This window comes from Chiloscyllium plagiosum, chromosome 25 (assembly GCF_004010195.1).
Source record: "Chiloscyllium plagiosum isolate BGI_BamShark_2017 chromosome 25, ASM401019v2, whole genome shotgun sequence".
NCBI classification, from domain to species: Eukaryota; Metazoa; Chordata; class Chondrichthyes; order Orectolobiformes; family Hemiscylliidae; genus Chiloscyllium; species Chiloscyllium plagiosum.
In genome coordinates this window covers 269692-284890 of record NC_057734.1, presented here as the reverse complement: position 1 = coordinate 284890, position 15199 = coordinate 269692, and the positions used below count along the sequence as shown (strand labels likewise).

General features: G+C 42.6%; 1 protein-coding gene across 2 annotated transcripts in view; it reads left to right on the top strand.

Annotated features, from left to right (window-relative positions):
* The window catches only part of ccdc92 (coiled-coil domain containing 92), a 60367-nt gene that overhangs the window by 29106 nt on the left and 16062 nt on the right, over window positions 1–15199 (top strand). For both annotated transcript variants that reach the window (XM_043715329.1, XM_043715330.1), the window contains exons 2-3: window positions 7297–7442; window positions 7843–7890. In XM_043715329.1, the coding sequence (XP_043571264.1) occupies window positions 7313–7442; window positions 7843–7890 (178 nt within the window). In that variant the 5' untranslated portion in view covers window positions 7297–7312. The remainder of the gene's footprint in view (window positions 1–7296; window positions 7443–7842; window positions 7891–15199) is intronic.

Here is a 15199-nt window from a genome sequence, read left to right as displayed (position 1 = left end):
AGGGATTGGATATCCATGGTAAAGATGAGGCATTGGGGGCCGGGGAAATGGAAGTCTTGGAGGAGGTGGAGGGCGTGGGTGATGTCTCGAACGTATGTGGGGAGTTCCTGGACTAGGGGGGATAGGACAGTGTCGAGGTAGGTAGAGATGAGTTCAGTGGGGCAGGAGCATGCTGAGACAATGGGTCGGCCAGGGTGGTGAGGATGTATTGTTAAGGTAACTATGGGAGCTGGTGGGTTTGTATGGATATCAGTAGCCAGCCTATCCCCAGAAATGGAAACAGAGATGTCAAGGAAGGGATGAACCAGGTGAAGTTGAGAATGGGGTGAATGTTGGAAGCAAAATTGATAAAGTTTTTCAATTCCAGATGAGAGAGGGAAGCAGTACCAATGATATCATTGATGATTAGATTAGATTAGATTCCCTACAGTGTGGAAACAGGCCCCTTAACCCAACCAGTCCACACCGACCCTCTGGAGACTAATCCACTCAGACCCATTTCCCTCTGACCAATACACCTAACACAACGGGCAAGTTAGCATGGCCAATTCACCTGACCTGCACATCTTTGGATTGGATTGTGGGAGGAAACCGGAGCTCCCAGAGGAAACCCACACAGACATGGGGAGAATGTGCAAACTCCACAAGGACAGTCACCCAAGGCTGGAATCGAACCCTGGCACTGTGAGGCAGCAGTGCTAACCACTGAGCCACCATGCCACCCGTATGCATTGTCTGATAGACCAGACAATGAGTTGTGGGCGGGAGTCTGAATAGGATTGGAGCAAATTATAGGATATAAAGATAGCTTGGAGAATTTGGGGCTGGTTTCCTTGAAGAACAGAAAGCTAAGTGGAAATTAAATGGAGAGGTTCAAGATCATGAGGGGGCTGGATAGAGCTGATAAGAAGAAACTATTCCAACTTGTGAAAGCTTAAGAACAGAGGGACAGATTTAAAGTAATTAGGGCAAGAAATGAAGGTGACATGAGCTGAAACTTTTTTTCACACAGCGGGTGGTTATAAATTATACATTAGAGAACCTCTTATTTGAAAAGGAAAAATGTGCTGGGTACAAGAAGATGGCAAGATACTAGGACGAGATGACATACTCATTTTGAGAGCCAGTGCTGACATGATGGACTGAATGGCCTCCTGTGTTTTATAATCGTATGAAATTCTGAGACCTTCACCATGTCATGAAACAGCAGTGTGAGATTTTCTTTAGTTCACTTTTCTTTCAAGAGAAAGTAAGAGAAAACCAGTTGATGTCAGTCTGTCTAGCAAACATGGGCACTGTAAACATGGCTGAACACCTACTGCTAGGGCTCAGTCAGGGTATCTGATCTATTCTAGCCTTTTTGGTCTTAAAGGTTTTACCACTGCCCTACACACGAACATTTACTGAAAGTGGAAAGTGATCAATCCAGAGCAGTATGCCAAAGTACCTTGTTGCTGTGGTTAGCATGACCTGTGATTGAATGAGTCTAATGGCCCAAAGTTCACTTGTCCTGCTTTTGTTATTTTTGGTTTGCTGGACTGATCTTGAACTTTGTGTTTCAGTAAATATGTGTGATAATACTGGTAGGCCAATCTCCTGCCATGACCCTGCATCTCAGTGTATTAAAAATGTTTGAATTAGAAATGTGTTGGTTCTTTGGCCTAACAAGTCCAGAACAACTCTCCGAAAAGTAACCCACCCAGACCCATTCTATATTTACCTCTGACCCCTGATTTTTCTGTTCCTCGGATGCTGCCTGAACTGCTGTGCTTTTCCAGCACCACTCTAATCTAGAATCTGGTTTCCAGCATCTGCAGTCCTTGTTTTTACCACCCTGACTAATGCACCTAGCCTACACCTCCCTGAACACTATGGGCAATTTAGTATGGTCAATTCACCTAACCTGCAGATCTTTGGATTGTGGGAGGAAACCGGAGCACCCGGAGGAAACCGGAGCACCCAGAGGAACCCCACGCAGACATGATGAGAATATGCAAATTCCACACAGATAATCGCCCAAAGCAGGAATTGAACCCATTGTGCCACTCCATTTGCTGATAATTCCCTGGAGATTATTGCTATAGCAATAGGGAGCAGCCTGTGTGCCGAATATTCAGCCAAGAAACCAGTTCAGCTTCAACCTGTGTGGAAAAAATGCTCATTTTTTTTCTTGTCCTCTAACCTTATTGTTTTGTATGGGAAGCAATCTAAATGTAACTCAAGGCAATTCTGAGCTGCTTAAACCATTTAGAGCTTCCAGTGTTCATCTCAGTGGGGTTGTAAGTGTAGTATAATGTTGAATATTTTTTGATTTTGTTTTTGTGATTATGTTTACTTGAAGTAAAAGGAAGAAATTCTGAACTGTAGTTACACTAACCTTATTAAAGTTATAAACCACATACCCACAGTTCACTCAACATTCTAGTGGAATGTTTTTAGAAACACAAACTAATTACACCTTGTTTTTAAAGTTGTCATCCCTATTTTCAAATCCCCATAGCTCTGACCTTTTCTTCCAATTCTGACCTCTTGTGCACTCCTGATTTCCTTTGTCCAACCATCAATCATGTCAGCGTCCTGGGTCTGAAACTCTGGAATTTCCTTCTGTAACCTCTATTTGCTCCTTTAAGTTGCTCAAGCTTTTAATCACCCATCCAAGTATCTATGTCTAAGTCTTCTTATTATATGTTTTGATAATAATTGAGGACTCTTGGGATGTTTAACTACTACAAGATATAGCTGCAGAGTACTTACTATATTGGTCATCTTTGACCTGGATCAAGGATACAAGTTCAAATCTCCTCATGACAGGTGGCAAACGTAGATTTAAGTTCTTAAATTATTGTCATGAAATATGGGCAGGCAGCACTACCTTCCAGATGGTAGTGTTCATGGGTTAGGAAGGTGATTTTGGAGGGAACTTGGTGAATTTCTGCAGTGCACCTAGTGGATGGTATACTGTGTCAGTGCTGAAGGGAATGAATGTTGAAGGCGATGATTTGTAGTGTCAATCAAGTAGGCACCTGTGTCTTGGATGGTGTCAGGTTTCTTGAGTGTTGTTGGACCTGGACGCCTCCAGGCAAGTGGGGAGTAATCTGTCACACTCCTGACTTGTGCCTTGTAGATGGTGGACAGGCTCTGGGGAGTCAGGAAGTGAGTTATTTCTAACCTCTGAACTGCCGTTGTAGCCACTATGTTTATGTGGTGAGTTCAGTTGAGTTTCTGACCAATGGTAACCCCGCACAATGTTAATAGTAGGGGATTCAATGATGGTAATGCCATCGAACACAAAGGGGTAATAGTTAGATTCTCTGTTATTGTTCACAGATTATTTAGGACAGAATCAAAATTGCTCATATTCCCAGATGGCACTAAACTAAGGAGTGCAGGGAGCAGATCTTCAGCAACTACAGTGTATTGTTATTTGAGCAAGCAGCTGAGAGCTGGCTGATTAACTGCTGGAAGACTTGGGTACAGTGGAGAACTAGGCTGCTGAGTGATATTTAATTATACAGTATTTTTCCAATTAAGTGGCATTTTTATGGAGCATGTTATTCTGCAGCAAAGAAATGGAAGAGAGAGTTTGGGTCTGGTCAAGAACATCATTGAAGGGAGCAAGAGACTGAGCACAAGCTTGAAGGACATAACAAAAACAGTTGCTGGAAAAGCTCAGCAAGTGGGCTGCACGGTGGCACAGTGGTTAGCACTGCTGCCTCACAGCGCCAGAGACCCGGGTTCAATTCCCGCCTCCCAGTGTCTGCGTGGGTTTCCTCCGGGTGCTCCGGTTTCCTCCCACAGTCCAAAGATGTGCAGGTCAGGTGAATTGGCCATGCTAAATTGCCCGTAGTGTTAGGTAAGGGGTAAATGTAGGGGTATGGGTGGGTTGCGCTTCGGCGGGGCGGTGTGGATTTGTTGGGCCGAAGGGCCTGTTTCCACACTGTATGTAATCTAATCTAATCTAATCTAATCTAATCTAATCTAATCTAATCTAAAAGTCTGGCAGCATCTCTGGAGATAAATCTGAGTTAATGTTTCTGGTTTAATGACCCTCAGAACTGATGGTAGCTAGGAAAAGGTTAATTTTAATGCAGGTGATAGGTTGGGGGGTGGGAATAAGGAGTAAATGATAAGTGGCGATAGACCTCAACGAGAGAGAAGAACAGTTGGACAGACAAAGGAGTAGATAATGATCAGCCTGGGAGAATGAAAAGCTGGTTTGAAGTACATATTCTGCGTTTGTTTAGTCACTAGTCCCACACTCCGTGTCCTGGTTACAGTTTGTTTTATTCATTTCTGAGATGTGGACATTGCCGACATTGCTTATAAAACAATTTTTAAAGTTTCATTTTAGGGCAATTCTGCAGGGTTCTTAGCTGAAACAGGATGTGTAAAAGCAGTTGCTCCTGAGGAAGGGAGAATATAGTTTGGAATTGTTAAAAATAGGTTGCCTCAGTATAAAATGGTCAGTTTAAACATTTAAGACCAGAAGCTGTTTGTTAAAAAGCTGGAGGGGTTATTTGAAACTGTGAATATTTAAGCTCCATTAAATGATGAATCACAAAAGAGACGATGTCAGCTTCACACAACTGGGAATTGAAGCTACAACCAAGTCAAACCCTATAAGACAGAGAAGGGCATTCTCTCTAGTGTTTGAGTACTGTTTGGGATGCTATTACAATTAATTGGATTATATTTTTACCATGTGATTCAAAATCTTTAAATGTGTGTTATATGTAAATAATTTGGTTTATTCCATTGTGGTTTCATTCTTTTGCATAATAAACTTCTGTTTTATTGTTTAAACCAAATCCGCAGCATAGCGTGCTTTTATGTCTCTGAAAGATCATTTTGTAAAAAACAAAAAAAATCTATCAAGCCAGATTTTTGTGGGATCTGCTTTATCCAGTAACAACATCAGCTGTGATCATAATAGTACACACTGCTGCTACTGTATGCTGGTTGTGAGGGAGTGAACTCTTCTGGATGTGGTGCCAATCCAGTGGGCTACTTTGTCCTGGATGGTGTCAAGCTTCTTGAGTGTTTTTGGAGCTGCCCCCATCCAGGGCAAGTGGGGAGTATCCCATCACACTCCTGACTTGTGCCTTGTAGATGGTGGACAGGCTTTGGAGAGTCAGTAGGTGAGTTACTCTGCAGGATTCCTAGTCTCGAACTGATCTTGTAGCTATAATATTTATATCGCTAGTTCTGTTCAGTGAACACCCCCAACATGCTAATAGTTCTAGCTAATCAGTTATAGAGTGTGTGCAGCTAAGGGGAGCAAACAAATCACTAAATTAAGGACCTGGGTTATGAGGAGAGACTGCAAAAACTGGCAGTGTTCATTTTTTTAAATGCACTTTGGAGAATGTGTGCATTACTGGCTGGCCAGCATTTATTGCCCGTCCCTAGTTGCCCCTTAAGGTGGTGGTGAGCTCTCTTCTTGAACAGCTGCAGTTCATTTTATGCCATTCAGGAAGTAAATCCAGGATCTTGATCCAGCGACACCTAAGGAATGATGATTTATTTCTAAGTCAGGATGTGGAGTAGGAGGAAGAGAAAGAATTCTCAGCTGACCTCATGGAGAAGATAAATGTCCATGTGTTTAACTTAATCCCAGATTCTCCAACAGACCAGACTAGTACATCAGCCATGCATTTTGCAGGCAATGTCCAATCAGATTGGATTCCACCTCAACAACTTTATTCTGCTCTGAATCTGTGGATAAATACCATGTGGCAACACTGTCTCACTGTCTCAGTTTCTGTTTTGAGCTAGTTTGAGGGTCTTGTTTGTTCCTTCATGGAGTTTAGCATTACTGCGGCAGTTTGCTGCATAAATAATAGTCTGGAGATTAATATGGGGGTTGCCTGGAGCTTGCTATATTCAGTGTTAGTATTTAGAAATGTACAGTTGTGTGATCCAGTCAAGTAAGGTGAATGCTACAGGAGGAGCACAGAATCTACATCGTACATGTAGCAACATGACAAAACTTATACCAGATTTATTTTTGTAAACAAATTTTTGATTTAATAGAAGCACAATATTGAAGCACAGGGTTTTTTTAAAGGTCTAGTTGAGGCCCAGGGTTTTGTTTAAAGGTCTCAGTTTGCAGTGGCTTTGTTCCTGTTTCCTGGTTATTGTCAATGTGCTGTATACTCTTGTTGCTAGGTTTATCCTGGCAGCATATTGAAGGTGGGAGACACGGACTAACGCTGCAGAATTTTCCTGATGAAGATCTTATGCTCGAAACATCGATTCTCCTGCTCCTTGGATACTGCCTGACATGCTGTGCTTTACTAGCACCACACTCTTCGACTCTGATGTCCAGCGTCTGCAGTCCTCACTTTCTCCCTGCAGAATTTGCTGTTGCGTATCAGATGAAAGCGAGTCTTTAACTAAATCTAGCTTGACAGTTCAAACTTCAAACTGTTGGGATCTGGGGGTAAAGGGTGAGGGCTGGAGGCAGGTACAGGGAGTGAAGATTGACCTGTTATTTTATTATGTTCAGAGAGTGAAGCCACCTGCTGTAAAACAATATTATTTCCAAAGTTCTAACTTCCCTCAGGAGAGAACCTGAGATCTGATGTTTTGGAGGAATGTAATCAGTTGAGGATTATCTAGTTTATTTCCAGCTTGTTTTATTTTGGTCATTTTTGGAACTTGTTAGATTTTCCTACATTTCAGAGATAACATCAGAAGTCAATTAAAAGTTAACCTGCTGGTGTGCATCTTCATTACCCAGAATGGACCTTTATGTAAATTTGTTGGATTTTACAACAATGCACAGCTCCATGTTCACTTTTACTGATACCAGTTTTATATCATTAGAGTTTTTAAACACAATTCAAATTCTCAACCTTGCCTGATGCAAGTTAAACTCAAGATCTGACTCATTATAGGAACAAACACTATATCACTGTCCTCTTGGAGATGGTCTGCCCTAATTCACAGTGCTTGTATTCTCACGTATTCTTGGACAGAGTACACTTCAGAAAACTTCACACCTGTGTGCTCAGTTTGAACCTTTCATATAACCATAAAAAATAGGAACAACTGTAGGCCATTCAGCCCATTAGGCCTGCTTACCCAGTTTTAATTTGGAGAGCTGGTAACCTTGCAACTTTAAGCATGATATTGTGTAGCTGTGTATGGATAATTGATTACATTTGCAGTTTTTAATGCAGTGAGATGCGTCTGGATGGGGCAGCGATGATATTGTGGTGAGTTTTGATCTGATTGTGTGCTTTGTACTAAGCACTGCCTGTGCCACTGACGGTGGTGCTCTTTCCCCTTTAGGTCACTTAACTGCACCATGGCGACATCAAATCTGGAGATGCAGTTGCACAGTGCCCAGAAGAACCTGCTGTTCTTACAGCAAGAACATGCCAGTACACTGAGGGGGCTACACACCGAAATCCGTAAACTGCAGCAGCACTGCTCAGGTACGTCATGACAACTCTGCCCCCGCACACCACGCACACATACACACACTGCACCGCGCGCACTCCAATCAAGTGAAACTAATACAACCTCCATAATCTTCGCCAGAAGGTGTGAACAAGTGGGATTTAATCCACTACTGGCTTTGTATGTTCTGGGAGTGATAGGATCATAAGACACAGGAGCAGAAATTAGGCCATTCAGCCCAGTAAGTCTGCTCCACCATTCAATCATGGCCAACAAGTTTCTCAACCCTATACTCCTGCTTTCTCCCTGTAACCCTTGATACTTAAGAACCAAACAGATCTACTGTATCCTGAAGATAAAGCATGATCTAATTCCATCTTGTCATGCTAACATCAGTTATATTTTCCTAAAATGTTTCATTTTCTCTGTTTCTAGATTTGGCCTTTGAATTGACTATGACATCATCACCTTGCAACCAGGCTGGTAAGGACTGTAACTCACCACCACTCCTTGTGCTACTCCTGTGCTGAGCTCTCAGACATCCCCACCCTCGTACATGCCCAAAACTTCCACCCTGCCTCCAAACCTACACATCTGTTATCCCCACAGCCCACCTCCCCCTAACCTGGTGTCAGTGTCTGGATTGACAATGATGTGTCACATAGAGAGTATAGTCCTAATATCAGGTGACTTAGTGCTTTTCACAATTTCAGTACATTGTCATTTTGTTCACTATTCCACATTATTTTAGAATTTATATATAAAGCTTCAGTTTCTCCATGTGGAAGTGTTCATTTTTTGGGATGCCTCTATAACTGTCCAGTAAGTTTAACATTTATCAACAAGTCTGGATGAGATTAAGGGCTGCAGGGTGAATGACTTCATCACCATAACAGGAATTAATTCAAGTGGGAGCTGGGGACAATATGATGAGGAGGACTGACACTGTTCTGTGCAGTAAAGAGCATGGCTCCTCGCCAATGCCAGGATTTAGGAAATCTGCTTTGTGCTGGAGTGGGAAGATTGAGTAATTGAGTAGGTATCTACTCCATTGGCAAGACAAGTATGAGGAACAAGGTACTAAATTAATTAGTATAATCTGTGCAAAACTAGCATTGAGCAAATCAGATTAGAGAGCTGAATGCATGGCCTAAAGACTAGTGTGTGAGAGGTTGGTTCTGGTTCATGAGGCACTCACATCAGTACTGTGGAAAGTGGAATACAAGTTTCCTGATTGGGGATGTTAATCTGGTCCATTCAGGGAGCCCTGGCTAATATAAAAAGGTTGTGTCAGAGATACTACCTGTATCTATAGTCAAGGACTGTTCATTAGTAAATAAAGGGTAACTTGATGTTGGGACACCAGCCTCTTGAGTTATTTCAGTGGAAGCGAGAGTAAAGTATAATCCTGAAGAAACTCACTTGCTGCAAGGTAAGCATTTCTTACACAATGCCTTTGTTTGGGAACCTTGACTCAATCCTGCTGTTGAGGACTGGGTCCAGCGTATGTAAAGAATGTTATTTTTTTCTGGACAAACACCATTGTGACAGATGAAACACAACATGCAGTTCTCCTTGATAATCTGTGAAGCTGCTGCTTTTTCTATCACTAAGAGCATAATTTTCTCTGAGGTACCAGATACTAACATCTTTCAAGAATTGACGGATTTATTTGGGGAGTATTACAACCCCAAGTCTTCTCTGGTTCTGAGATGCTGTCGGTTTTACTCAGCAATTTGACAATCAGGTTAATTTGCATCAGGATTTTGACTAGGTTGAGATGACTGGCAGAAGCCTTTGAATTTGGTTTAACCCGTAATGAGGTGCTTAGAGACCATCTGATATGTTGGATTAATTATGTCACTGCACAAAAATGCCTACTAGCTGAAGTCAGCTGGACTTCAAATGGGTGCTACAAATGTATTTTGTAAAATGCAGCAAGTGGAGCATACGAGTTCCAGGGTATTCTGATGGAAGTGGATACTGTCGCCAGTCTCACTGAGCTTGGGGAACATCACTTGAGTTCAGGTAATTGCACAGCCTTAGTCAGGACATATCCTGATCAGAGGAACTTTAGGTCAGTCCACAGCAAAACCCCAAAACAAACCAAGCCTCAGCCAAATGGTTAAAATTTTCTACAGCATTCTGGCCGGCAAGCCAGTGTAATTGTTGCCGGTTCTTGGACTTGAGACAGCAAAGGAGTCCTCCTAGACCTGATTTGAGTAAAACAGCTCAAAGGCTGGCATCTAGGAGAGTTCATACCCCGGAAAGTCCACTTACGTCTGATTGGAAACAGATAAGTTGCTTCGCAGCATCAAAATCAGAACCAATGAAGATAAACGTCTGGTTAAATGGTCACCTGGTTCTAATGGAGGTTGATACTGGCGTAGCTATATCAGTAGTCACAGACCTAGCCTTTATTAAGATTTGCTCTGGACTCCAGCCCTTAACTCAGCTAGACTGAAAACCTATGGCTGGGAACCTTTACAGATTAAGGTTCTGGTCTGTTAGGAAAAGCAGCTGGTTCAGTTATTAATGATTGTAGTATAAGGTTCAGGCCCAAGCTTAATGGCATGAAATTGGTTGTGAAAGATTCATCTGGATTGGCTCAGCTTTTTCAATTATAAAGGGGCTGAATGAAGTCCTAATTAAATACCTAGAAATTTTCCAGGAAGGTTTAGGAACTATCAGAGAAAGCCAAAGCATATTGAGCAGGAAGCAATTCCATGATTCTGCAAAGTGTGCCCAGTGCCATTCGCCTTAATGGGAAAATGTAGAGGCAGAAAGCTGGAGAGTGAGAAAATTGTCAGTCCAGTCTAATTTGTAGAATAGGCTGCACTGGTCATACTGACTTTGAAGTTTGCCTTTGTGGGGATTTTAAACAAATGGTAAACCATTTTTCACAGCTGGATAAATACCCAGTCTCTCGGAACTGTCAAATGTTGCCAGAACCTGTGGATTCGCTCTCTCTCCATCAAACATTGTCAAGTCCCCCGAATCAGAGATGGACATGATGGAAGTAGCTGCCTCAATGCCTTTGCTGAAGACGAAAGTGAAACTCTGTCGAGGTGCTCCTGGCGCAAGAAGCGAGTTCCCGAGCATTATACGCTGCCTGTATCAAATACCAAGTCAGAAAAACCTGACCCAGTGCTAAACACCCCAGGGGGCACAGGGATGGATAGACAGTATGAATCTAAGAGTCAATTAGCAGGTTGGTCTAGAGGTCACAAAAGTTGGAAAAAGTCAAAATTGACGGCTCCAGTATCTGAATGCACATAGCTTTCAAAGCAAAGCAGGTGAAGTGCTACCATGACTAGAAATGAGTAAGTGTGATCTGATTGTCATTACAGAGACATGGCTTCAGGATGATGTAGACTGGGACTAGAATATTGATGGGTATATGACATGGAGGAAAGAGGTGAATCTAAGAAAATGTGGAGAGTTGGGTGTTTTAATTTATTGATGGTATTCACAGGGATACGTTTCATTGAGGAGATGAAACAGTCTCTATTCCCAAAGCAACTGCAGTCAGTCAGGTCTGAGTTGTAAAATCACAGTCTCTATTCCCAAAGCAACCGCAGTCAGTCAGGTCTGAGTTGTAAAATCACAGGCTGATGAACTCTTTCTCCTGTCATTCATTGGCTAACTTCTCTGTGGTGAGAGAGGAATGGAGTGGGTTGTAATTCTCCTGAAGGAAGTTCATGAATGTATCAATTGGAATGTAAAAAGATGTCTGCATTGTTCTATAATCACTTTTGATAAGGAAAGGTTTTGTAGCTGGCTAGTATTTCATGGTTTTCTGGGAACTGGGTGTGTTGTGTTCCGGAAAGTACAATGACCTACATCCTGATCCAGGAGAGAAGCTCTGATTAGACTTGGCCTTGCTGGAATGTTCCAAATAAGCTATGGGGGGGGGGGGTTAAACAAACTTCATGATACCATTTAGCCCTCACACCCCTCAGTTGTCATTCAGTTTGGACATAAGCAGAGGGCTAACCAAATAGATAGGTCACTAACCCAACAGTTATATCCTTACACTTTGTTAATATTGTTTGCTAATTGATGTGATCATTAGGGGGGTGCTTATTGATGTAGTTATATAAAGTTCGTTTTGCATAAAGGACGGCAATGCAGGTAAGTGAAATTGGAAGTAATTTAGTTAGGAAATTGGGCAGGAGAGTCGGGTTAATGGTCCATAAGCTGAAAAATGTGTTGCTGGAAAAGCGCAGCAGGTCAGGCAGCATCCAAGGAGCAGGCGAATCGACGTTTCAGGTATAAGCCCTTCTTCAGGCTTATGCCCGAAACGTCGATTTTCCTGCTCCTTGGATGTTGCCTGACCTGCGCTTTTCCAGCAACACATTTTTCAGCTCTGATCTCCAGCATCTGCAGTCCTCACTTTTTCCCTTAATAGTCCATAATCCAATTGGCTGATGCGATCAGTTGTCTTCTCTAGAGGCCTGCACTGGAAACTCAGGGTATCATGGTTTTCAGAAAAGGCTGAGGGGATCCATATCCAAGTGTATCCATTAGTCACTGATGCTACCAAGGAGATGACAGCCTAGGAGTATTATCACTGGACCAGAGATCCAGGTAATATTGTGGAGACCTTGGTTCAAATCCAGATGTTGAAATTGAATTCATAGAACATAGAACATAGAAAAATACAGCGCAGTACAGGCCCTTTGGCCCTCAATGTTGTGCCGATCCAAGCCCACCTAACCTACACTAGCCCACTATCCTCCATATGCCTATCCAATGTCCATTTAAATGCCCATAAAGAGGGAGAGTCCACCACTGCTACTGGCAGGGCATTCCATGAACTCACGACTCGCTGAGTAAAGAACCTACCCCTAACATCTGTCCTATACCTACCACCCCTTAATTTAAAGCTATGCCCCCCCGTAATAGCTGACTCCATACGTGGAAAAAGGTTCTCATGGTCAACCCTATCTAAACCCCTAATCATCCTGTACACCTCTATCAAGTTACCCCTAAACCTTCTTTTCTCTAATGAAAACAGCCCCAAGTGTCTCAGCCTTTTCTCATACCATCTTCCTACCATACCAGGCAACATCCTGGTAAACCTCCTCTGCACCCGTTCCAGTGCCTCCACATCCTTCCTATAGTATGGCGACCAAAACTGCACACAATACTACAGATGCGGCCGCACCAGAGTCTTATACAACATGACCTCAGGGCTCCGGAACTCAATTCCTCTACCAATAAAAACCAGTACGCCATATGCCTTCTTCACCGCACTATTTACCTGGGTGGCAACTTTCAGAGATCTGTGTACATGGACACCAAGATCCCTCTGCTCATCCACACTACCAAGTATCCGACCATTAGCCCAGTACCCCATCTTTTTGTTACTCTTACCAAAGTGAATCACCTCACACTTAGCTACATTGAACTCCATTTGCCACCCTTCTGCCCAGCTCTGCAGCTTATCTATATCCCGCTGTAACCTGACACATCCTTCCTCACTGTCAACAACTTCATCGACTTTCGTATCATCCGCAAACTTGCTCACCCAGCCTTCTAGCCCATCCTCCTGGTCATTTATAAAAATGACAAACAGCAATGGTCCCAAAACAGATCCTTGCAGAACACCGCTAGTAACTGCACTCCAAGATGAACCTTTACCATCAACTACTACCCTCTGTCTTCTTCCAGCCAGCCAATTCCTAATCCAAACCTCCAACTCACCCTCAATGCCATACCTCCGTATTTTTTGCAGTAGCCTACCATGGGGAACCTTATCAAACGCCTTACTAAAATCCATATACACCACATCTACCGCTTTATCCTCGTCTACCTCCTTAGTCACCTTCTCAAAGAATTCAATAAGGTTTGTGAGGCACGACCTGCCCTTCACAAAAAAAATCAGTTTAAAAAAAAATCTGGAATTATGAGTCTAATGATGCCCATGAATCCATTGTCGATTGTCAGAAAAACCCGTCTGATTCACTAATGTCCTTCAGGGAAGGAAACTGCCATCCTTACCTGGTCTGACCTACATGTGACTCCAGACCCACAGCAATGTGGGTGACTCTTATCTGCCTGCTGTGCCATTAGGGATGGGTAATAAATGTGAATGAATTTTTAAAAATTAGGAGGTGCAATATGTTGTGTCAATGGGAGCAGAAAGTTGCAAAAGAACATTACTGAAGTTTAACTGTGATAGTTAAAATTCAGTGGGAAATATGAGGTTACTCTCTTTGAAGCCAGAATTTTAAGAAGCTGAAATAGTGAAGGAGCAGAGATTTATAGATCTAAGTAAAGGCTCCACTGAATGTTAGTGAACGCTAAATAAAAATTAAAGACTAAATGAAATGTTGACTTATAAAAAGGGGCTGGATATATAGAAGTGGAAATTATATGAAACTGGTTAGAAGCCAGACTGTGTTCAGTTCTGGGATCTGAAGCTCAGAAAGGTTAAACTGGCTTTAGAGTAGCTGTAACTGAATGGTCCAAGGCTGAAAAGATAGATTACACTAATTAGAAAATGTTTAAGATAATAAAAGGTTTCAGTGAGGCAGGTAAAGTGGAGTTATTTATGTTGATGATGGAGTTGGGAAAATGGTAGTAGAATCTTCAAGTTAGAGGTAAGCCGTTCAGAGGAGATGTCAGGAAACATTTGACACAATATGACAAATGCCCGGAAAACTGAACAGACCACTGCCAATTTCTAGGTTCATGTGAAAAGGGAATGATAGTATAAGATTTCATGGCATGTAGGGTTAGGATACTATTTCTGAGGAGATCGAGCACCCACACAGACTGGTGGAGCTCAATGATCTGTTTTCACATTGAAATTCTGTCCTATGTCTGTAAGGAGATTCCCCATTGAATTTTGTGAGGGTTTTTTGGTTTCCACAGCTGCAGTTGGAGACATTTTTAGAGAAAGGAAGGTGTGTACTTTTGTATCTGTTGCAACGAGGTAAGGACGAGCTTAATTACCTACAGCCCTGAAAAAAATAATTAACTGTAACAACAAACATAAACACCACACAGATAACAAACTTACAATGAAAGTGGGGGTAGTGGTATCAGGTACATACATGAAGGTAAAGGAAGGTGCACTTTACTATGGGGTTGCTGTCTTGTTTACTCTGTAAGGTCACAGCTGTCCCTGACCTGGTGTTATAGAGTCATACAGCATGGAAACAGATCCTTAGGTCCAACCTGTCCATGCCAACCAGATATCCCAACCCAATCTAGTCCCACCTGCTAGTACCCGGCCCATATTCCTCCAAACCCTTCCTATTCATATACCCATCCAAATGCCTCTTAAATGTTGCAATTGTACCATGCTCCACCACATCCTCTGGCAGCTCATTCCATACATGTACCACCCTCTGTGTGCAAAAGTTGCCCCTTAGGTCTCTTTTATATATTTCCCCACTCACCCTAAACCTGTGCCCTCTAGTTCTGGACTCCCCAACCCCAGGGAAAAGATTTTGCCAATAATCCTATTCATGCCCCTCATAATTTTGTAAACCTCTATAAGGTCACCCTTCAGCCTCCAACGCTCCAGGGAAAACAGCCCCAGCCTGTTCAGCCTCTCCCTGTAGCTCAGATTCTCCAACCCTGGCAACATCCTTGTAAATCTTTTCTGAACCCTTTCAAGTTTCACAACATCTTTCCGATAGGAAGGAGACCAGAATTGCACACAAAATTCCAACAGTGTCCTGTATAACCGCAACATGATCTCCTAATCCTGTACTCAATACTCTGACCAATAAGGGAAAGCATACCAAACGCCTTCTTCACTATCCTATCTACCTGC